Below are 25,062 nucleotides of genomic sequence, written 5' to 3' on the forward strand. Positions count from 1 at the left end.
TGACGCAGTCCTGTTCTGGCCGTAGACCAAGCATATCAATAGCTCCACCGAGTAATGGGATAAGAAGTGGGAAAATTGCCATTGCTTGTTTAGCAGCTTGTTTTGCTGATAAATGTCTGTCACTTTTCAAATAGCTACAGTGTAATTGTTTTTTTGGGGAAATATTTCCTTGAGCAGGAGGTTTGCAGGCTATTAGCTATTTCCCATCTGTGCTGGTGTTTTAATGCACCACACAGACACTTTGCTCCCTACTAGAAATTATTCACAGGTTTTGATTACAGACAGGCAGCCTGAAGCTTAGAAATCACAACTGTCATTAAAAAGCTTTCTCTAGCCTTACAGAAAATTTAGATCTCAAAACCATTAGAACCAATATGTATTTTTTAAAAGAACCTCTAAAGACTACTAGAAAAAAGTACACTTATTAAACATCTGTAATTTTAAAATAATGACTGTGCAAAAGCAGTAGCTGTTTGACTGAAGTGGTGGCCACTGCGTGCTCATTCCATGGCTAGAGACAGAACACCGTCGCTGGGCCAGGCACTGCCACGTGCTGGAGTTCATCTCATCTCTTTTCAAACTGTGCCATGAAAAATTTTAATTTCACCTGATAGCTGCTGGGACAGACAAGAGACAGACCTCCGCTTAATATCACACAATATCTCTAGTAACTGTCTAAGTCACCTGGTTTGGTGACCAATACATAAACTCAACATGCAATTACCTGCAGTAAATTTAGCCATGCCAAAGGACACAGAACTATACTCTTACCTACATCAACTGAAATACTAGAAAATGCATACATTTTGGGAGAGGCCACAAAAACACATTCCTTATTACTAAGTATCCCTCCTCCCATAAGAAAAAAAAAAGCAGAGAAAAAAAAAACAAGGAGAGGTGTAAAAATGTCAGTACTGTTGGAGATTTATTCCAGTGATAAACTTGTTTTGTCATCTGAATCCTTTGTATGTTTTTAATTCTATCCTAACTAGTTTTTTGACTTCATAGATTAAAGTTAGAGAAAAAAGAAAAGAGATTCAGGATTAGAAAGTGCCCCTCAAAGTATGAATATAGGAATGGAGTGAAATTTTCAAGTCAAGTCCTGCACAGTGGGAAACTCGCACCATTCTCTACCACTGGGACCGACAGGCAAAAGGACCAACGTACAGGCATTGACTCCTTTTCAGAATTTATTGTAAAAAATAGTATTAAACAACAGGAAAAAAAGCCACTCTTTTTTCAACCCACCACATATTGCTTTCTGTGGAAACAATGGAAAAATGTGACAGAAATGTATTTACCCATTCCTATCCACGTATCAGATAATCCCAGCTACTCAGGACATGCTCATGGGAAAAACATTGGCAGTATCACAGCATATGGAAGTGGAAATAAAAAACACGCAGTATTTTCAATTGCAGTTGGGAGGCCTATTTCCTGGAGTCTAAAGATCATGTTGTTTTATCTGTTTTCCTTTAGCATAATGTACATTATCAGACTTTCATAACTTCAGACATCGGCAGAAAGCCCAGATTTTTCGCCAATGCTGACATACCCACCTCAAAGATAAACGTGGAAGTCAGAATGTCTGCCTTACTTCTGTTTGCAATTTCCTTTCCATAGGAACACGCACATGATATAGTTCCTGCTAACAGATATTTAAAGCTTGGCTAGCCCTTTTTCACTTATACCAGTTCAATCCCACTGGAGGTCCTCAGGGCAGCACAAACAATGGAGAATAGACTTCCAGCACCACACTGCATTTGTTTTGGCCAAGAACTGCTTGTCCTAACATAAATTTATTCACATTAAACATACTTGGTAGGTCTTCTGCTTTCGTCTACAAACAGAAAGATGTCAGATTCTGCATTAAACTGTATTACAAAAAAAAAAAAATGTAAACCAATACATTCCACACTTATTTTTTTGTGGATCTTCTAGCTCATGTCAAAACTGTGAAGTACCAGTGTTAACTTGAACAGAGCTCAATTTAAACAGAGCCCCACAACAATTAGTGTACAGTAGTATTCACCTGGTGCAATTAGCTTCATCACCAATTGGTGAGAAGTTGACTGAGCTTTAGTTTCATGCTCAAAAGCATTAATCAGAGAAAACTTAAGTTGCATGGCACCTTTGAAAACACCTCAGTTTCAAGTCAAGGGATGAACTTACACATACATAGGTGCGTTGTTTTAGGCACGACATGACCAAAACTATAACCTAAATATGTAGAAAACAGGGGTCAGCAGAAAACTATGGATGTTAAATACTGTTAAATAACAGTACCTACCATTTTTTTCCCCACCGCTGTGCTTGCTGAAAACTGATAACGGCAACCACAGCAGTTTGAGGTGACTCACACAACTTACAAGTCACTGGTGTGGAGTGCAGTGGAAATTTTGGTCATTCTGAAAGAAGACACAATGGAGCAATACAGGAAATCCCATACTGAGAGTATAAAGTCAAACAGTTGTCCTCTTGCACACCATAAAAAGTATTTTTGGTTACAAATTACCACTGCAAACAATCTTCTCAGATAAAACTAGAAATGTCTCTACCTAAAAAGCTTTGAGAAGGGTCCAAACCCCAAAAACCATAACTAGAAAGCTTTCTCTAAGTCCTCTTTCCTTCTGAGTTGCGACAGTGTCCTTATTTTAAGACAGACCCTCCTCTTGGTCAATCAATTCCGTTTTGGTGGAGAACACATCAGCCAGCATGTGCTTTGGGATTTCAGATCCCCGTACTTTTAAGGTGTAGCAGGCATTCTCTACTTTCGCCAGACTCTGTTTCAAAGTATACAGCTTCTTAGATACTTCGTAAGGTCCGGTGTTGCCAATGAAAGTAAAGCCATCATAAATCTGACGTAAGAACTGGCTCAGTTCAAAAGGCGTGTCTATGTCACCATTTCCAACACTGCTGATGCACAGCCGCATCAGCTCTCCAGTGAGATCAGCCACTCCCAGCAGGTAATCTACAGGTGTTACCTTCAGGCTCCAAGTGTGTGGTTGTTTATCATGGGAATTGGAGGTCTGAGGACAGAACAGAACAAAGTCTAGTGCAGAGAACTATGAAAAAGCAGTCTACAATGGTTCAAATACACACTAACTTATCTGACATAACTGGTAATTAAAGACATTCCGGAAAATTAAATTGCATGGTATTTCCACAGTCTGATTTCAGAAGTACTAATCTCCTTCCAGCATACCAGAAGGTATGAAAGCATCATTTCCACTTGAGATGTGATTTCCATTCTAGCAAGCATGACAAATATACCCTGCTTCTACCATCTCTATTTGCAAACAGAACTACCACGTCTTTGCACCAACATTTATTTGTAGTTGCTTTTTTTTTTTTGGGGGCTGACAGATCTCAGCATAATAGATTTACATTTTCCCTAAATGCTACCAAAGCATTCAACAATCAAAAAGAGTCTGCATTATGAAACTAAATCATATCATTTTGTAATTGTATCTTAAAATTTAAAAATATATTTTTTACAAGAAGCTGATTCATATAGTTCTCAGATCCATCTTGTATCAACTGAACTCATTAAAATAGCTAAAAAAAAAAAAAAAAACTTAATGAAGAAAACTCATCACAAAGTTACAGGTTTGCTCCTTTATCCAAGTTTCCAATACTTTCGTTGTCAAAAATATCAGTAACTTGGGAGACAACACAGTTTTCTTTCTGTTCCCTTGTTCCCATAACATGCTATCCACCCAAATTCGCAAACCTGGTCATAGGGCATGTATGCAGAGGTTAACAGCGTCACACTTTGTTAAAACAAGCATGCCACAATGGGTCTGCCTCTGGTAAGAACAAATGAACTTAAGCTAAAAACGTGGCTTCTTTGCAAATACCTTACCAAGAAAATGAAGAAAGAATAAAAAGTGCTTTACAGCAGAATCTCTTCAACAGAAGCAGACTCAGGAATCCATCTAAAGCAGCGGTGCTATGCATTACTGTGCACTGCATGTGTATTTCTGTACATAACTACAAAATTGCCTTTCGTCCCCTGAAAACAATCAAACTGTACTCCCGGGGGTCAGTGGCAGTAATTTGCCCCTATGCAAAAAGTTCCGTTTAGGGCAGGGTAGGAGTATGGGCAAGTCAGGAAACAGTAGATATGGTACTAGGATTACAGTATGACAGGACACAAGCTTGTCCTCTGAAGGGAGGCATCAAGATCAACTCCAGGGAAGTGACAAATGCCCAAGCTAAGACATATGCAGTGCATTTTAACGGAAGCTGAATACAGTGCCTCCTGTAACAGCTCAGTAAAATTCCACTCAGTTCATCCTGCCTTGGGTTCGTTTATCTTCCCCAACTTCTGCTACATCACTATACACCAATAGGACTTGCAGGCAGTCCCAGCCATTAAAAATCCCTCCTCTACACTTGGTTGCTAGTATTTCACTATCCTGGATCTTTCCCCCTACCACTAGTTGTTTTGTTTGCTCTGAATTTATAAACTTGTATCCTGCGGATTTAGTTTACTACTTGTCAGAATAAAAAGCATGTTTTGAACAAGTGAGTCAAAGCCCACGTGTATATCTAATACCATTCCACTAACTGGCCTTATTTAATTAGATGCCAAAAATGTGACTAAGCCTCCTCATTGCATTTCCATCCCAGAAAATGTTTGTCACATGAGAAAATAAAAACGTTTACCATGTTTGTTGTTTCTTCCCTGTCTTCTGCTGTAAATATTAGTTGTTTGTTGATCTCTTCAACACTAATCAAAGATCGCGTTTTGATAAAATACTGGAATGAGACTGCCTCAACATACTCTTGAAGTCCTGCAAAAATAGCAGAAGAATTAAGCTAATGATTCAAACTTCCCAGCAATAAAGCATGCTCTTTTTTTTTTCAGAAATCTTTTAAATGAAACTATTTTAAGGTTACTAGCAAAAAGTGAAAATTAAGATAATCCAGAAATAGCACTGAAACATAGCACACTTCTTAAGTATGAAAACCAGACCAAGAACACAGCAGGTCAATATTTTCAAGTTTTTACTCCAAGTGCATTTTTCATTCAGAACCTTCTGTAATATCATTCTAAAGCATCATGTTACTCTCAGAAATATACTGATCAGCAGCTCCCCAGACCCTCGGGGTCTGTACTAGGACCAGTACTATTTAATATCTTCATCAATGACGTAGACAGCAGGATCAAGTGCACCTTCAGCAAATTTGCAGGTGACACCAAGCTGAGGGATGGGAAGTCATTCAGACAGATCTGGACAAGCTTGAGTAGTGGATCCATGTGAACCTCATGAGGTTCAACAAGGCAAGTGCAAGATCCTGCACATGGGTTGGGGCAACCCCCAGTATCAGTACAGGATGGGAGATGAAGGGATTGAGAGCATTCCTGAGGAGAAGGACTTGGGAGTGCTGGCAGATGAAAAACTGGACGTGACCCAGCAACGTGCACTCACAGCCCAGAAAGGCAATTGTATCCTGGGCTGCATCAAAAGAAGCGTGGCCAGCAGGTCAAGGGAGATTCTGCCTTTACTCTGCCTCTACTCTGCTCCCGTGAAACCCCACCTGGAGTACCCCACCCTCAGCACAGGAAAGACATGGACCTGTTGGAGAGGGTCCAGAGGAGGGCCACAAAGATGATCAGAGGGCTGGAGCACCTCTCCTGTGAGGACACGCTGAGAGAGTTGAGGCTGTTCAGCCTGGAGAAGGCTCTGGGGAGACCTTATTGTAGCCTTCCAGTACCAAAAGCAGGCTTGTAAGAAAGATGGGGAGAAACTTTTTAGCAGGGCCTGTTGTGACAGGACAAGGGGTAATGGTTTTAAACTAAAAGAGGGTAGATTCAGGCTAGACATAAGGAAGACATTTTTTACACTAAGGGTAGTGAAGCACTGGCACAGGTTGCCCAGAGAGGTGGTGGATGCCCCATCCCTGGAAACATTCAAGGCCAGGTTGGACGGGGCTCTGAGCAACCTCATGTGGTTGGAGATGTCCCTGCTCCTTGCAGGGGGGCTGGACTAGATGACCTTTAAAAGTTGCTTCCAACCCAAACCATTCTATGATTCTATGATAATGGAGCTTTTAAAATATCGCATTTGTATGATGGAGAGTGCAGATTACTAGTTCACAAGTTCACAAAGACACAGAACAAAATGCAGAGAAAAAGACTGCAGATAAATCAAAAGCAAGGAAGGCAGGTCACCTACCAAAAAACCAAATATATAAAGAAAAAGAAGTTTCCTTTGTTTCATCTTATTAGCAACAGTAGTTATTTGTTTAAAATTGAATTTCCCTCTTCTCTATTTTGTGGGAATTAATCAACAGGCTCCTTAAAACATGCAGGTTAGGTGAAATTCATGTTCAGGACAAAGTGTCTGTTGTTATAAATCACTCCAAACAAAAACAAACAAACAAACAAAAAATTAAAAACATCAACCACACAGGGCTGTGACGTCCAGCAAGAAAATACTGAACAACAGCTCTGTCCAAAAGAATTTATACTCTTAAAACAAGGCATGCAAGGGGATAAAAGGAGCTGGTGTGCTGGCAAGGAAATAAAAGACAGGACAACAAATGTAGCTTCTGCCAGATTTGCATGCCATCTGCAGCCACCTGCCACAATTACCTCTCACTACCTACTTAGCAGATGGTGATTTTCTGTGTGTATTATAGCAAAGGTGAGATCTGAAAAGAGCTTGAATGTTCAGGCAGCAATTTCACAGGTTTTATCCATTTTTCCTTATATGCAGAGAGCAGATTTGGAGAAAGCATGTGGGAAAAGTTCCTAAGCAGAAAGCTGAATTTGGCACTGTTGGTAGGAAAAAAAAAAAAAAGTAGAAACAAACCTTGAACAAACAGCCATGGCAGGACTAAGCTAAAAAAAAATTTTGAAGATAAAATTAATATACATGTATATCTGACCTACGGACAGAGAAAGCACCACAGGAAGACGTTAAAGGAACAGAGTGTAACATGGCAGAGATGGCTCTAGCAGAGCCATTCTGAGCCATTTTAGAGGGATGGTTTCACTTTAAGAGACGCAGAGAGGTGACAGTGCCATATCACGCTGCCAGAGGGCCAGGATTAGACAATAGTTTTGCCAGTGAGTAAAGTAAGAAAATGTGAAGGTACCCAAGGGTACCAGAAGTAGAATCCTGGTTCCATTAGAATAATCTTAAAATTCTGAGGTGACCTCTACAGGGCCAGAACGTCAGCCTATGGAGATACGCAGGAAGCAGCAAATTTAGACTTCATCTGGGTCAAAGAAAAAGTCTAAATCAAGGAGAACATAGATGTGAATAACAGGTGAGGGTGGACATACCCCTGAAAAACTAGAGGTAAGCTCAAGAGAAAATTCAGTTGTAGAAAGCTTTCCACATTACACTCACAAAAAGCATGGTGAGGGACCTCTGTTTTTTCTTTTTAAGTATATATTTGCGAAGTGAGTGGAGGCAGTTCAGCCTGCACCCTTTATGCTTCTGTACAGCAGCAGCGGCAAAAGCAGAACAAACATCCAGCAACCAAAGCCACACTCAGCACTGCTGTTCACAAATCAGAACACAAACGGGGAGCTGCAAGGCCAATTAAATATAAAAATTCAATCAATTTAATTCAGGTAAAGCATTCTGGGCGCAAGCAGTAGAAGAATACTAGATAAAAGCTACTCGGGATCTTCTAAGATAAATAACTTCAGAAGTTGCAGAGAGGTAGATTTCATCACCCATTCTTTTCCTCACTTACCCTCCGACGTAACACGGACAGTAATTCATTATGAAATGTTGGCTTTTTCTGTGGATAAGCTGTAAGCTACCAGATACAGCAGCATTCAGCACGATAACATCTGTGAGAATCTCTCTCTGCTATCTGTGGAGAAGACTATCACGTACGAAGTGTCAACGTGGCATTTTCCCAAGTTCTCACAGAGAGATCAAATCAGCTCTCAAACTTTTTGGTAAACAGTTTTCTCCATCAATTATAACTTCCAGTTTCAGCTCACTGCACTTTACTACTTCTCCACATACATTTTTGTCCTTGTCCAGGATAAGCGTTTGGCTCCCCTGATCATTTACTTTTACATATTTTTTATATAGGCACACTTATGTATATGTACACACTCCCCACCTCGTTTTTGCTTCCTCCTGCTGTCCCACTCTAGCTGACATGTTCCACTCTTCTCACTCCTTCTGTTTAATGCCACCATGTGAATGTTGCACACACAGTCTGAGTTGTCATTTACTGTCACCTTTTCACAATTAGGGAATCTATCTCCCACTATTTACAAGTAAGCTTTACAAAACCTCATTTAAAGTTGTTACAAATTACAAATAGACTGGTAACAAATCCTGGTTACAACTACTTTGCCCAATATTCATATTTGTCTTTTTTTTTTTTTCTTTTTAAAGTCCTTCTTCCAGAAGTAGCCACAACATGACACTTCAATGACCCAAGACCTTGAAATAAGGTGTTTCCATGTGCAGGTAGAAGGATGTTTAAACATATTATGTTTCAGCTTAATGGTAGGACATCCGCTATTTTCAGCAAATAATCCCCAAGGTGAAAAACCTCATCCCATTTCATTACACCATCCAACAATACCTTTCCCCTTATGCTCTTGTTTTGGATTTATTCCAAAATTGGCTTATTTACAGATTGAGCTGCCAGTAATGGAATAGTTCACAAGACTGCCTTTTATGTAATTTTTTTTTTCTAGTCCACAGACCAAAAATCTCAATTAAAAGCACTACATTATTTCTACTAGCACTTCCTAAAATTACAGATGTAAGGTAACAAAATGTTTAGGTATTCGGATATTTTATTACTCTGTATAAACAGCTTGTACTAGTGACAAGTTATAGTGACCCAGTATAACAGCTTCCTTTTATATCTTGAAAATGTATTTTCTACACAAAAACTAGGAAGTTACACTGACATATCTTCTGAGCACATATCATCTATAAAGGAGGAGATTTTGTGCCTGAAAGTTTGTGCTTTTTTTTTTTTTTGCCAGCTGTATCAGCTGATATTCAGGACATCTATCCTTATCTACATATTCAAGCTCTGAGAAAGAAACGTTAAGCAGTTTCTCTTAAGAAGCTTAGCAGGAAATTAGGTTTCTTCAAAAAAACAAGTGCTTCGACCACTGAATCTAAGAGTCAAATGCGTGTGTAAGGGTAGGAAAAGACAATTCTACTTTAAAAATGACTAAAGAATAGAAGAATTGCAGGAGTCAGGTTAGGGTAAACAAAATCTAATTCCATCCAATACGTATGTACATGCATGCATGCACATTAAGTTTTAACCCAGAATGACAGATCAAACAACAAGGGAAAGCATCCTCCTAAAATTGTGTTTATTTCATTTCCTCCTTTAAATATCTGTGCAACAGTTAAAAAATGGGTTAAAATGGATTTCATGCCTCTCAGTTCTTAAGGTTAGCAATGCAAATGCTACCTGCCATCTTGCCAAATAAGCTTCTTCTCTCCCTATTTCTTCTCAAACTCATTTTTATTCTATACCTTCTTCCTCTTTCTTTCCTCTTTCTCTGTATCCTTTTGTTCACAGAGCAGCCTGTACCAATGGTTAGGACACAAGCAGACGACAGCCTGTGTTCTCTTACCCAGCTCCTCCCCTCAACAGTGCACCAGGAATCACAGGCCAGAAGCAGCCACTAGAAAGATGGTACAAAAACACACACTGCAAGTTTCTTCCAGGATCACTATATGATTGCCTTGATAATTGATATAGTTTTTTAAAAGCTAGATGGCAAATTTTACACTACTAACAGCCTCAAGGGCAAGCATTCAAGATACCAAAGAAAGGAAGCTCTGACTCAGCCAGGATGTTCAATGATCAAAGAAGGAAGAGCACCGAACGCAACACAGCTTCTTCAGTGAAAGTTCTCCTCAAGATAATGTTGTTTCCATGCAACAGCCTCAACTCACTAGCACGTCAGAAGTACCAATGGTGGCCATTTATCCTCATCAGTAGAGATCTAGTGAGATGGTACAAAAGGTACATCATCACTCACCGATCCCTATTTCCCACCACATGACTGCAAAACAAAAACCTAATCACGATGCGCTATACTAGTCGTTTCCCAGAATGGAGTTCCTCTATGACACATTCTCCTGTGTGTTTTTAAGCAAACAAACAAAAAAACTTCTCGGATTTTTCTTAGCCTTTTCTCATGTTCCACCTGCACTTGGTTCCTGTAAAGGCTGGAGAGCTCTGGTCTGTGAATGACTGATGTTAACAGCTGCAGGGTCGAAAAAAATTCCTGAGCCAGAGCACAAGGTCTCCTCCATTTTCTAAGACAAACAACATCACTATTTTCAGTTTTTCATGTAAATAACTGCAGTATTTGCCATAATAGTACTGCAGGACTTTAAGACAGTTAGGTCTTAAGTTAGAACTAGGAAAGAACAATCTTTCTTTGGTGCGATCCACAGCACACATCTTTAAAAGACTCTACACAGCTTCTCATTTTCATTTTCTCAGGTTTGTATTAACTTTTTACGTATGGACATACAAACCCTGCAGCAGAAAGTGAAAAGTGAGAGGCTTTGCAGTTGCTGATTTTTCACTTCCCCTGGAAGAACCTCGAAAAAAAGCATGAACCAGAAATAATCAAAGGGTAGTAAAATGCAACAAGTTGAAGGTAGCAAGTTTCAAATAAGCAACTTGGGAGGTGAAAAAAATCAGTTTGACAAAGATGCATGGCACACTTAGTGATCTGAGAACATCAGAGAAACAGATAAAGTAACAAAACAGAGCAACAAAGAAATTAACAAAATTAGATCTGATAAATATTAGCTTATTCACTGCAAATTCCGTTAATTTTCCAGTATAATCAGGAAACTTTGTTTCCATTTCTGGCATTTTACCTCTCACCTACAATAGCAAAGAGATGAACTTTAGTTCTTCAGTTACATCCTGTTCCTGTGTTGTTATGTTTTCCCACCATCTTGCAGCAAGCTGATCGCTTCCTTCATGGATAGCTTTCCTTTCAAGTTTTAGGTGTATTCAAGTGTTTTCCTGGGTGAGACATTTACAATTCCTGATACCTTCCTCATGCAGTAAAAACCTTTTCCTTTGTATCGCCAACCGATGATTAAATATGCCACCTATTTTTACTACAGATTTTAAACTTTCTTAAGACGAAAAAAAATTGGCCTACTTCTACTGTTCCTGATGTGCAGAATAGTTCTTTACCTTGGTATTACTCCAGAAATACAAAGGTGTTTACAAATACAGAAGTAGCTAGCACAGCTTAAGTATGAGATTTTCTTTCCATATTATGAGTGAAAAAGTTCAGAACAAAGAAAAAAAACAGGTAACACAGAAATAATTACCTGGATAGTTCCTTTAGTTTGTGTTCTAATTCAAATTCTTCATACAACACCAAAAAAAAAAAATATTACTTAAATAATCAGTAATTTCAGTCTGGCCTGCTTGGATGGACCTCACTCATCCCCATAGCATTTCTTACAGCATCATGCCTGGTGGTCCTACATACTGCAGTATGTACAGAAACAGTATTCCAGCACAATTTAAGTATTTTCTTTTCATCCCTCAGACTTAACTGTTTTTGTCCAATCCAGCAATGCAGTTTGTTGCAGTATGATTACACACCTAAAGTGTCTCTAAGTGGCATAAGGCAGGAGACAGAAATAAGCTCCTTTATATCGTTCTCTCAGAACACAAATAGTGCCTGCACAAGATAAATTATGTGTTAGACTGCGTCAATGCTGAACTTTTACACAGAATTTCCCGCATCATCATCATCAGAAGCAGTCACAGAGCAACAGTTCTGACAAGGTGCTGACATTTTACAGCCTCATCATCTAATCCTATTGAGAGCAAGTGCAGACATGATAAAGAGCTAATGAGCTTCGCTGTGCACACCACTCCGCTCACCGCTGCTGCTAGCACAGGCATACGGCAAACAGAAAGGTCAGCCAGCAATGCTCTGGTTGCATCTACTATCATCACTCTGCGCCACGCTACTGAAGAAGCCCCAGAAGAATTATGGGGTCCTCATTCCATATTTTGTCTTGTGTATGGCTATCAGCTGTGAAGATAATACAACACCTATACTTGCTTCCAGCAGAATCTAAGGACCTCACTGTAAAAACATCACCACGTAGTTCAGACGACCACTCAAAGAGGTTTTTCAGACAAGCTGCCCTATAGAAAATATTTTAACACCTCAAAAGCCTTACAGTTCTCTCATGTGCCCTTACTGTTAAGGGACAAAAAACTGAGTAACTCTTCAAATAGCTAGATATTCCCTTCAACAAAATCATGTTAAAAAGGTACTCCATTTAATCCCATACAATGCCAACCTATCAAACAACTCTTAGTTTCCCTCTGCATTACACAAGTTTTGCATTTATGCCAAGCAGATTTAGAACATGCTTAGAATAATTCCGTATGTCCTGACACGTTGCAGAGCACCCTCTTTCCTGTCTTTAAGGCTCGTATGGGTCTTTCCTGTACACTAGTGGTATTTTCCTTAGTATTTTCAAATTAAATATGTATATATAAATACCTGAACACACATGCATACGTATATAAAATTTCTTCCTCCCCTTCAAAAATTCATACAATCTTTTTGCAGTCCTTTTCTTGCACAGTCTCACAGCAATTTTAAAGAAACAGTACACGTTTCCTCACAGGATATATAAGGTATACACTGCAAAGTGGGGCAAAGGAGCAGGAATTCTATATTACAAATAGTAAGGCTTTAAAAATATCAACAAAGCAGAACACTCTAACATAACAAATGAAGAGCTCTACATTAAAAAAAAAGACTTCATTATTTCAGTATCTCTTTGTTTGCTTGTTTAATTATCCCCTGGGACAATCTGTACTGTTAAGAAACGTGTAGAAAACAGTCATCAGTTTTTGTTGTTGTTCAATTAGTGCTATACTCAGTGTTTGAGCTCATGCAAGTGTCCTTTGGGGAAACGTCCTGCGTGCCATTAGCACTATTCTTAATGAGGGAAAGCATGAAACTCCTTTAGTGCTCTGCCAGAATTGTTTTATCTTCAAGTCAAAAGAACAACTGCTTGGAGTAACCCCAAAAAAAGCATTTAACAATTACCAGTGGCAAACAATATTCCCAAGCATTATACTCATAGCACTCTTCTATTTATAGCCTAACAGTTATTATACTGAATAAAATATCTATTAGGCAGCTTTATTATGTAGACAGTCATGATTCTCCAGTTAACACTGCTACGATGGTTTCCATTGCAAGCCCAGTTTTGATCCCTTTTACTCTTTCTGTGAGAGGTAGGGTGGGGAACAGGAGGATGTTTCATGTTTGGTTTCAAGACAAAGGAGAGTATTTTTAGGAAGTTTGAGGTTAATTGGACATGCTGCTTTTGAGATATGGGATATAGGCGTTTCTTTATTCTTTTATGAAGAAAAAAGCAGTTTAATGGCAATGTTTTTGTTCATAAAAAGCTTTTTAACTAGTTCTCCAGAATTTCTTTAGAATATAAAACCAGAATTGAAAACTAGGTGAAAGGAAGGTCAAGAATTACAGCTCTAGGAAATACATAAAGACAAAAGATCTAGCACTTTTCCTAGCTACATTTATTTTCAATCAGGCATGCAAGGTTTTTCCACTGTGAAAAAAAGCAAAGCAACAATTAAGAACACTAGACTTTAAAAAAAAAAGCAAAACTAAAAGCAAGGTTCTTAACTCTTATCACTGTTTCCCTCCCAATTACAGTGCTTCATAAACAGTGGGGGCCAGGGGGAATAAAGCATTCCCTCTCACAGTTGCTCTTTATCTAACTGTCCCCTCATTCTTCATGTCTCTAGGTTCTCTATCTCAGCTTCATCATCCTGATATCAAGCATCTTCACATCTCCAACACCTCCTTGATCCATGCTTCAGCACAATCAAGATCTACAAGTCTTTAAGACTGCATATTCCCTTTTTTTTTTGCCATCCCAATGACTAACTGGAGCGCGGAGGATTTAATCAACAAGGTAAGAGTAAAGCTGTGGCTAAAAATTTGCATTTAATACTTTTCATACACACAAGCTCACTTAATGCCTAAATGCATTCCCTGTTTTCTCAGTGACACATGCATATATTCCAACACATGCACAATGGACACCAGCTGGCACAAACTCCCCTCACAAAGGAGCATCATGCAGAAGAGCTAAAATTTAAGTAGATGCTGTGGATGACCTACAGAAATGGAATGAAGGCAATTTATTTCAGCTGGATTTTATATACAGTCTTCTTAATGAGGCAAGAACTACTTAATTACAGAAACAATGGAGAGATCTCAGGGCCAAGTAGTATTATAAAACCAATGAGATTCCACACACTTGCCACTTACCCATGTCACCTGAAGAGAGGAAAAATGTGAAAGTACAGCCATTCCCGTTTCTAACTCCAGAAATGCAATGAGGGGCTGCGTATTTCTGTCTTTTAGTTCTGTCGATAAAACTGCAAAGTTCAAGCATTTGTTTGAGAGATTGCATATCTAATTGCTGGAAAGATGGACAGCAGAGTCTATTTCTCCTCCTCCTTATCATTTAGTGTACTAATACCTCTTTGCCATCCTTTCTTTTTACCTAGAGAGGTCAGTAAGATTCATTCTCTTACATTGTCTTAAGATTGTAGTAAGAAAATTCTTTAGTTCTACGACAACCTCGCTCCAAGTCCCATGTAAGTGTTAGGGATGTGCTGTTGTATATATAACTGTGTGCAGTTCTGGGCCCCAGAACTTAAGAAGGAATGTGAAGGCCCTTGAATACATCCAGAAGAGCACAACAAAGCTGGTGAAAGGGCTGGAAGGAGAGTACTATAAGGAGTGGCTAAGGAATTTAGGTTTGTCTAGTTTCGGGAAAAGGAGGCTGAGGAGTGACCTCATTGCTCTCTACAGCTTCCTGAGGAGGGGAAGCGGAGAGGGAGGTGCTGATCTCTTCTCCCTGGGATCCAGTGATAGGAGGCATGGGAATGGTTCAAAGCTGCACCAGGGAGGTTTAGGCTGGACATTAGGAAGCATTTCTTTACCAAGAGGGTGGTCAAATACTGGAAGAGGCTTCCTAGAGAGGTGATCAATGCCCCAAGCCTGTCAGTTTTTATGAGGCATTTGGAGAATGCCTTTAATAACACACTTTAACTTTTGGTCAGCCCTGAAGTGGCCAGGCAGTTAAACTAGATGATTGTTATAGGTCCCTTACAACCGAAAGAGTCTATTCTGTTCTAAAAGCTGTGTAGCTGTGGAGGCATTGAGTCATCATACACATGCAGCAGGCCTCTAACTTCCTCTACTGGAGGTCTATAGTAATTTGGCCTGTTCAACAATGGACAAATTCATCTTATTCATTTTAAGAGTCTGAGATTTAAAACACTGGGGAAAAGTTTTAGAAATGCCGAACTGTTTCTGATAGCATACTTTCAGTTGTTTTCTAAAGAGTTTTAATATTAACAGAGATCTTCATGAGAGTCAGAAATCAATTATGCCGGAGAATCAGTGTAGCTGACTGTGTACGAATATTTACCAAATACACAAAGCAAACCTGAACAGAAATTTTTTCATTGATTTCTTTATTTTCAGGTTGCTATGGCTAGCTTAAGTTTACATAGCTTTCATTAAAAAAAAATCTAACTTTTCAGGTTGGAAAATATGTATTTTTTAAAAACCAAAACCAGTAGTTTGTTTTACTCAGGGGAGAGAATCTGGAATTAGAAACCTAGCATCACATTTGCTCACTTGGTTTCTAAGACATGGGTACATGCAGAAGTTACCGTGCGGTAAGTTTCTATGTGTCTGCTACGTACGGCTACTCCGTTACATCCAGGACGAATGTAAGCTAATTCCAGGCAAGCTGCCCCTCGGTATAAACAGAGGCAGGTATGCCTCCTTGAATTTACCCACACAAAGCCACATACTAAGAAAACAGAGATAATTCAGGTGAGACAGCTGATGCAGCATAACTGGTTACCCCACAACAATTTTGTTCACATGGCAAGGCTGATAATAGCTTGCATTATGAGGTCTCACAAAGATTCATGAAGTAGCAGACCACAAATGCTGTTGTTCTATAGATAGCAATAATGACTCACATGGGACTACACACCAGGGGTTATTCAGATGAGCTTTACAAGTCTCAATTAAGCTTTCAAAATTTTTGTTTATAAAACTGAATGTAAGGATTTTCAGCTTTATAAGCAGTTCTTAAAATGAAAAACCAAACACATCTTCAGCATTTCAAGATACTAATAATATACTTTGACTACTATTGTTCACAGTTTGAGGTCATCTGTAGTGTCAGTTTTGAATTCTCTCTTTCTTTTAATTGCCTCATTACATTACTAATCTATAAATAGTAGCAAAATGCACACAGATTGTAAGTGGCTCTTCTAAGAATAACTACTTGTATTTCATTTGAACAACCCAATGGACCACAGGTAAGAGGACTGTGGAATTGAAGTAGAGCCATTTAAGACTGGCATGGCAAGCTCCTTCTGCTTCAGAAGTGCCACACTGAGCTTTCACTTAAGAGCTATCTCACTCTTAACAAACTTAAGTTTGTGTAAGACCTAAGTACAAGTTAACATGTGCACTGTTTGTCCTGTAAATTACATAGATGGATTTGAAGACAGTTTATGAAATCAATTCTACAGGCATTTTTAAACAATTAAATCATTCAAGGCAAATCTTAATCTCTCCTCAGCTGAAGAAATCTTGCATGAACAAGGAAAGATATACAGGATTCCAAGATGCTTAAAACAAGATTGATAAACACAAGACACTTTCATACCACGACCAAGATTCAAAGAAGCAGCTACATATTTTACTCATATGTTGCCATAAACAAGGCATAACAGCTTTAGGTAAGATTCAGATTGCCAGCAAAGATTCAGCAAAGAAATATGTAAGAGTCATAAAAGCACTAGGACTTGATATCTCAAGGATGCTAAAGACTACTATTTACAGAGATAACCATAAAAAGATGCGATTGAAACAGATATAAACTGATTTAATGCTTGTAACACAGAGGCAGAAACATTCTAAGTCTTCAGAAGAAAGAAAATGCTAATGTAAGGATTTTAATTAATGAACTTTGTTAACTCAAAATGAGATAATTTCACAAGATAGTTGCTCCCACTCTCCTCCCAGAAGTTATAACTCTTCAGGTGGGGTAAATGAGTCTGTTGCACATAGTCCTCTCAGTCAGAGAAGACCAGCCAGCACATTCGTTAAAACTACTCCCAACTTCAGTTTAGGTCAGGGTCCAAATTTTGGCAGTTGTTGTCTCACATTTAAATCTTCATCTAATTGTAATGATAAGAAGACTGTAGGGAAATAGCCCCTCCAGTACCAAAGCTAACTTTGCTAATAGCAAAGATTAATCTGAGTCTTAATTTATAAGCACAGAAATGTGTCAAATTCAGATGTGTGGCATGCAGAGGAAGCACTGCAATGTAAACAGAAACTGAGCTTAGTGCAAAATAGCACACCTCCGTTTTAAAATAATTTACCTGGAGATATAGCCCTGTGGAACTGATACATGTCTTCTCCAATCAGTTCTTGTGCAACCTGCTTAATCTTCCGTCTGACAGCATCTAGCTTGACTTCAGATTCATTTAGTATTTCTTCCCCATTGGGTGCACTGCAATCATAAAACAGAAACTGAAAGAGCAGCTTTCAAAACATGAGAAAACAGCTAAAAAATATTATACATTTTCTTTTACTAACCAATACATTTTCAATGGCTTCACAAAGAAAAAGCAAAGTGATATTGGAATGAGAAACAGTTTAACTTTCATTGATACCTATGGCAGATTCTGAAATTCTGTAGATTCTTACCATGAAAATAATCAACCAGCCAAACACAGTTCTGGTAGTGTGATGTTTATTCCAGATGAGTTTTAATTATTGCTTAAGAAAGAACAATGAGAAACACATACAAAAGCTTAAAAAAAGTATTCTGGGAAACTAGCAGTACTTGCAGAAGTCCTCTTAAAAAAAAAAATGTAAAAATCAGTATTTTGCAATACATTAAAGTATTGCAAAATACAATACATGATCTACTCCTACATGTGATTTTTTTTTTTTTTAAGGAAGTAACTATGGACTATGCTATTTGGGAACTCCTGAATTATATGATTCACAACCACAATACATACTTGGCATTTAAAGTTTAGTTTCTATAATTTGCTTTAAAATTCCCCCTCCCCTACCCCCAAATAATTTATATGGTATATTAATTTATAGTCTATTTAAGGAACTACTGATAGACTGGTCTTGAGAAAACATCTAAAAGCAAACAGATTTCTGAAAGTAAAGCCACAAAAATAGCTAAAAGCAAAAGAGAGGGAAATAAAAATACAGCATGGAAAGCTTCCACTCTCACAAAAACAGGAATGTCTTACAAAACAGGAATCTAAAATTCAGAGTAAAGAGAAGTTTTGTGTTGTTCTTTCCTCTACCAGTTCCCAGCTATGTAGCCCCTGCAGAGGGAGTAGCTATTTACAGTCAAGGCTGTAGCAGTTACTAGAATTATCACGCCTCTTCGCAGAAGACGACAAAGTTCACAAGAGGGCAACTCCATAATCCCTATTTATAACTGTTACTACTATGGTAACTATAAATAGTTGCTATTTCTGCTGAAATGCATTGATAAGTTACAAAAAATAAATTTGGGGGAAAAAAAGAGGGAGAGCTGTTATAGCTATAACAGCGTTAGACCAATGTTTGACATGTACAGTAAACATACAACAGCCTATGCAAAGCTTCACATTTTCCTGTTATTCTTCTATTTTGTCTGGGGCTTCCAATAATTGCTTGAAGGCTCATGAGAACACAAAACATGTAGAAGCTCAAAACTTCACACAAAAGCCTCTTAGGTTGCAGGATGAAGTAAACAGATCCCAGGTCACCTCCTTTTTGCACTGATGACCAAGGGCAGGGCTGCAAAAATCAAAAATTCTCTCCCAGCTTGCTGAAAGCTGGAAAGCTCTCATCTACTGTTACACTCTACTACTCTGATCTTGTTCAACACGCCAATCAAATCAACTGAGAAACCTGAACCAGCATCTTTCAGTTCTCTGACTGGAGTGTGCATTCATTAGCTCACATCCACTGCAAAGAATGTTTATGGGAAGTTAATTAAATTCCACTCAACAGAACATTGCAGCTTTTAATCACAAATACAGGGAACCCTGCAAGGCAACTTCTAGGTTTCTATGAACACTTTAATGCTTCATGTAACTCACCTGGTAAATCTGTGGAGCAGAAATATTGTTCTTTTGCTTTCGATAGTTATATCACGACTGAGCTTCACAAGCCGTTCATATTTATCGTGCCTGGTGTCGAGCTCCAGCTGAAATGCTGCAGAGTCAATCATTACAGTAACAAGCAGGTTTATCAGATGTACACAGTGTAGGGGAAGAGCAGAAAGCCTGAGTTACAGTAACTGCTTGTGGGCACCAGCCGCACCAGCCTTTTCCCCGGGGATGCTTTTTCCCAAGGCAGGCAGCACAGCTGCTCCAGTGTGGGGCACAGCTGCAGAGGCCACCACTGCCCGCTGCCTGTTGGAGCTGCAAAATTCACCTTCAGTACTACTTCTGCTTACTAAGTCAGGTTTAAAGCTTAATGCTTTAAGGCAGCCCAAACAATTTTAAGGCAAAATACTTGTTTTAACTAGTAAAATCTATTCTGCAATACTGCTGTTCAGGAAACTGACTTAAAATTTCACTCAAACTCAGCAAGATAAATTAAAAAATAAAATCCTACAATCATGAGTAAGTAAGATTTACCACTTCCTAAAACAAAACAAACAAACAAGGCATTTGACTGAGGCACATACGCTGTCAAAAATGCACCAATTAGTAAAAAGAAAGGCTGCATTTCACATCCCCACGAGACTCGGCCAAAAGTCAAATATTTTAATATCACTAAGAACTAGAAGTACTAAAGCAAAGTGCAATCAATTACTTAAAATAAGATTTCTGACTTACTGATGTAAATTAACTACAATGAACACAAAGAAGAGATTATGTCTATCTGGTTATCACAGTCAAACGTTAATAATGCCTCACAGACACCATTAATATTTTATAGAATATTATTCCACTAAGTAAACCAGTAATAGATACTTATAAAAAATCTAACACATTTCCTGCGTAACTGTCTGAGGTGTTAAAGTGTCTGTGTGAGAAGATGGTGAAAATGAGTTAAGAGGTTACTTTTTTCAAGGGCCTGACAAGTGAATATCCTTTAGAAAAGTGAATATCCATTAGGAAAGTGTAGCAGTTTGCTGGCAAGCAAAGTTTAGATTAAGCTAAAAAGTAACTGTGTATCTGATCACCTTGATAAAAACATGGTTCCTCTTATTTTTATCTGTTCTCCTCAATCTTCTTCTGAAACTTTAAGATAAGTCACAAATGGTCTTACAGATCTTTTAAATCTTTCACATGTCTGACTGGTGTGTCTCTTCCAAATTGTGAGAGTCAAGTCCGCCACTGAATTATCATTAAGAAATTCTCCCTCAGATCATAGTGACAGGAACTTGAGGGAGGGTGACTGGTACTTTCCTTCATAGGATGCCATATAAGACACTTCCAATGACCATTTACGATTTAATCTACCAGGAAATTCACTATTTGGAAGATCTATAGTATTAGTAATGCCCTCAATCTCTTGAGACTTTTAAGTTAGATTTTAAACCTGTTAAGGACTACTAGGCAGTGTTTTGTGACCTGAAGTAAAACATACAGACAAATATGGTAATCTTTAGCCTAAAAGGATGCAAGAAAACCTACTGCACTGTTGCCTAAAATTGCAAAGGATTAGAACTTGGGGGATGCTTCAGGCTAACATGTCAAGACCACACAGCCCTTCCTCCCCGCTTTCCACTTAAATGTCTAATCTATCACTGAAAGCAAAGACTAAGACTCTATTGATTTTAGTGGTGCAGAATCAGACCACTAAAAATGACATTTAATGAACTTAACCTTGCAAACCAAGATACTATCTACTCTCAGTATCACTGAGCTGTCATATTTAAAATGTATTAAGCGAAAAAAAGATGTAACAGAATACTCTTTGGTTTTAAACTACTTATTATTACAAAAGATTAATTTTTTAGAAATCTTTAGTGCCAACAGATAACTATGTCAATTCAAGCACAACATTTTTCCAAAGACACAAAAAAGAGCAAAATGTGTATAACCATTTAATTTTACACATTTAAGTTTAGATTCAGGCAACATACATAGAAATAGTGCGCCACTCTGGTTCACAGCTTGCTTGTGCCTGGCACGGAGACAAAGACCACCAATGTTTCCATCCGGGGCTTACAAGCACTAGTGCAACACAAGGAGTGGATCTTTGAAAAGGTGAATAAACTGTGTCCCTTACCTCCTTTTAGACATTAACCAAACACTGCTGGCTGGATGTCATGGGAAAGGAGGGAATCAAGTGTTGTTTTGAATTCGAATTAATGGCAACCTTATGATAAGCTGACATGCTGGAGGGTGAAAAATTGAAGTTGAAAGTACAGTTGCACTACTCAATTAAAGTGCAAGTGTATGTACGTTGTTCAATATAAAAGTTTAAGGGTCAAAGTTAATTATCTGCCAAGCTGACTTACATGGAAAACCAGAAATTTCTGTTTTAAAAAAAGCAAGAAAATTATACAATGTTAAAGTGACCGTCTATAACAGCTATCCAGCTCTTACTTCTTCACTCTCCTTAGCTTCATAAAAAAACTGGGGGGATGGGGAAAATTCTACACCAAGAATTAATCTGTTTCCTGTATCACATCTCCTTTCTTCTTCTGTCAAGGCTTGTCATTTTGGAAGCTCAACTTTGCCTTGTTAGGGCTTGTCTAATGAGAAAGTTCAACTACATTTACCAGGTTTGTCCAAAATCCTGTGAAAACAATTTGGTTGGAAGGAAGTTTACACTTGCTTATTTAAAGAAATCAAAATATAAGGTGATTTTTAAAAGGCATTCAAACTGAAATAAGTGTCTACGTACAGGTCTATATCAGTTAGGTAAACTCTTATTTTTAGAAAGTACGTGTATAAACAGCTACCAACTCACAAATCAATGCATCCAGATTTACACTGAAGAACATTAATCACCTATGCACCAGAGCTAAGGTCAACAGCTTCACCGGGAAGCCTTCTCAGTCTCCCCAAAGGTAGCCATCTCCTACTTTCGTCCCCATGGCTCAGATTTTGTATCACACCTCTGCAGATCTTACAGGTTTCTGCCATCAAAGGGCCTGGTCATCTTTTGTCTGGCTGAACACTCATGGAGTTTGCTTAGCATCAGGTTCAGCACAAGCTGGGGGGGGAGAGGGAACAGGAGGTAGGGTGAAAAGGGGAGCAAGTCATGAGTCAGGTGGAGCTATGTGAAATAGCACTCTGAGGACTTCATGGCACAAAAAGCAAAACACCAGCTTCTAAATGTATGAAGTATGAGTCCAACCAGCTTCAAGTTTCTCCCCCAGAGAAAGCTGGTTTATTCCATCACTAAATACTAGTAACTCCCTAGCAATTTCTACCCCACATGTTTTCATAATCTGGCTTTCCAAATGCTTACTTACATTTAAAAGATGTCATCAAAGGTGAAGATGGATTAAGATTCTCTTTTTCCTCTCTTCTTTGACCATGTGAAAAATTGTCATGCTTTCGTTTTCTGAACCCACCCGATCCTATCAATAGAAGATACACACACAGAAATGTATTTAAAATAAAGTAGTTTTGCCAGCGCTGAATGCTATCTTCAGAGCATTCCTGACTGTAGCCATATTTTACAGAATAGAATGAGGTGACTAGACGAACCTCATTACCAACTGACGTCATCTTCACCCTAGCATGCTACTTTTTCCACCACAGTCCCAGTGAAAACCAGAAAAACATCGTACCAATTTCAATGCATGAGTGTGGTAGGATCTCAAGTCCTTCAAGGTTTTTTTTTGTAAGGTCTTCACACCTTTCTATGTCTCCTTTCTGTAAGGGACTGACTGCATGAAAATCCTTGTGTCAGCAAGGGACTACAGGATTAGACCTTTTTTTTTCCTCCCCTCCTTTTTTTTAGGAGGAAATTATTTTAAATAGTCAGCTTGACAGAAGTCATTAAAACTACAAGTTTTTCATTACTGTAATTATTCATGTCATGAGTCTTCAGTAATCAGAAAAAGAAGCAAGGCAAAATTTAAGTAGACCACCATTATCCAGGAGTGCAGGTTTATCTCCAGCAGCATAGCATCCTAGGTCCTTGCACTCTGCCCATTAACCAGCTTCTTCTCTTTTCACCCTAATACAGATGTTCCCTTCAACTGGCCTTATTTCTAAAACTTTCCTTAACTTCCCTTTCCTAGCCTCTCATATCTTCCTTAGCCTCCCTTTTCAAATTCTCACCCAGAACTCACCTCTTTTGGATTGTGCTTTACTATTGACTTATACTTTGTAACTTTTCTTCCTATTCTCCCTCCTTCCCTTAGGACTGGCTCATTGTGTCACTCATGTTTTAACCATTCCTTCCTCTTGCTACCTCCTTTTTCTGATGGCTGTATACTTTGTGTTCCTAACAGAGGCCAAAATTTGGCAAACTCCTACATACAAGCATACCTTTTTGAATATGTGGAATTCTCTCAATTTCCTTAAAAGAAGAACAAAAGGAAGCTACTTAAAAGTTACAGAAGAACACTGGATTTTAAAATGTTTCCGTTTAATTGTTTATTATCCCAAACCAAAACCAGAAGTGGGCGTAGCTACTTTCTAAAAGAGGAAACTGAAAATCATTTTTTCCTTCTTTTCTGTTAGGACATGAGTTCAGGGTTTTGTTTTTCCTGTAGCAGCTGAAAACATTACAAACCCAGCCCCTGAAATAGTGCAGAGACTTAAACTCTCTACAGTATTCCGAAAGTTGGGAACATCATAACGAGCTACAGGAAAAAACAGGCCCTCCCGAAGCGTGGGGAGCAGGGGGTGGAGGGAAGAGAGAAACAGAGAGGGAAGAGGTTCCACTGAATTACCAACAACTTGACTCTCAGAAAATCAGGGAGTGCAATAACAGTAACTTAACCTTAATTTTAAAAAATAAGAAACCAAAATATTGGTTTCCTTGTTGCAGAGCCTTCTTGCTGGCTGAAGGGAGGCCTGCGCAACGGCCACCACGCAGGCCGCAAAGCAAGTGCTGCGTAATTGAAAGTCAGTTACGGCTACAGGCACCTAACAGGTGCTCGCTCGCTGGCTTTGCGATTATTTTTGTACCCCCAGGAGTGAAGATTTCTGAGACGGCATTCACAGACGTGGCTGCAAAGCCCGAGCGAGCAGGTGATAAGGCCTCTGAAGAAACGCTCCAAGGGAGGGCTCCGTGGCACGGCTGAAGCGAACCACTGGAGGAGGGCAGGGGCTCCCGGCCCCTCCCAGCTGCGGGACCACCCGCCCGCTTCCGCCAGCCCCAGCTCCCCGCGCCTTCTTCCCTCCCGCCGGTGCAGGGAGCTCAGCCGGCCCCCGAGGGCCCGCACAGCCGCCGGCCCCAGCTGCGGCGGGACCGCCCCTCGGCGGCGGCGGCGGCAGGCGGCGCGCCGGCACCGACAGCCGCCCGCCCACGCCCCTGCCCCTGCGCGCCGGGCGGCCCCGCTCTGGCGGGGAGCCGGCACCGAGCCTCAGGGGGCCGCGGTACCGGCCTCGCCCCGGCGGGGGCCCGCAGCCGCGCTGCGCCACGCACCGGGGAGCCACCGGCTCCGACCGCCGCCGGGCCAGGGAGGGGGGAGAGGAGGGGAGAGGAGGTACACCCGCCCCCGCCATCACCTTCCTTGCCGCTCATCTCGGTGCCGCCGCCGAGCCAGGCCGCGTCCCCCCGGCAACGCGCTTCCGCCTCGCCGCCGTTCCCGCGCCAACGGTACCGCGGCGGGGCGCCCGCACAGGTGCCTGACGGCAAAGCGCCACCCGGGCGGCGGACGCACGGCCGCCGCCCGCGGCATGGGAGACGGGGTGCGAAGCTGCGGAGGCGCGGAGGGTGACACCGGGCCTTGCTGCCCGGGATATCGGGGCAGCGCTGAGAGCCGGGCCGTACTTCCGAGC

The 25,062-nt window shown here is 39.9% G+C and overlaps 1 protein-coding gene across 1 annotated transcript; it reads right to left on the reverse strand.

The window, feature by feature from the left end:
- Positions 1–1,177: 1,177 nt before the first annotated feature.
- Positions 1,178–24,853, reverse strand: TSNAX (translin associated factor X). Its single transcript, XM_086744512.1, has 6 exons — positions 24,790–24,853; positions 22,575–22,682; positions 19,234–19,348; positions 17,497–17,627; positions 4,672–4,799; positions 1,178–3,029 (listed from the first exon to the last, which is right to left on the reverse strand). Exons 1-6 carry the CDS (start codon positions 24,803–24,805, stop codon positions 2,655–2,657), a joined length of 873 nt encoding a protein of 290 aa, XP_086600638.1. The 5' UTR covers positions 24,806–24,853; the 3' UTR covers positions 1,178–2,654.
- Positions 24,854–25,062: the final 209 nt, after the last annotated feature.

The sequence above is a fragment of the Chlamydotis macqueenii genome, chromosome 3 (genome assembly GCF_036417535.1).
Source record: "Chlamydotis macqueenii isolate bChlMac1 chromosome 3, bChlMac1.mat, whole genome shotgun sequence".
Lineage (NCBI taxonomy): Eukaryota > Metazoa > Chordata > Aves > Otidiformes > Otididae > Chlamydotis > Chlamydotis macqueenii.

Coding starts and splice junctions, on each gene's coding strand:
- TSNAX (XM_086744512.1), bottom strand. Junction 19,349..22,574: donor TTTGATGACATCTTTTAAAT/GTAAGTAAGCAT, acceptor TTGACTCTGCAG/CATTTCAGCTGGAGCTCGAC. Junction 3,030..4,671: donor GGGAAGAAACAACAAACATG/GTAAACGTTTTT, acceptor TTCTGTCCTCAG/ACCTCCAATTCCCATGATAA.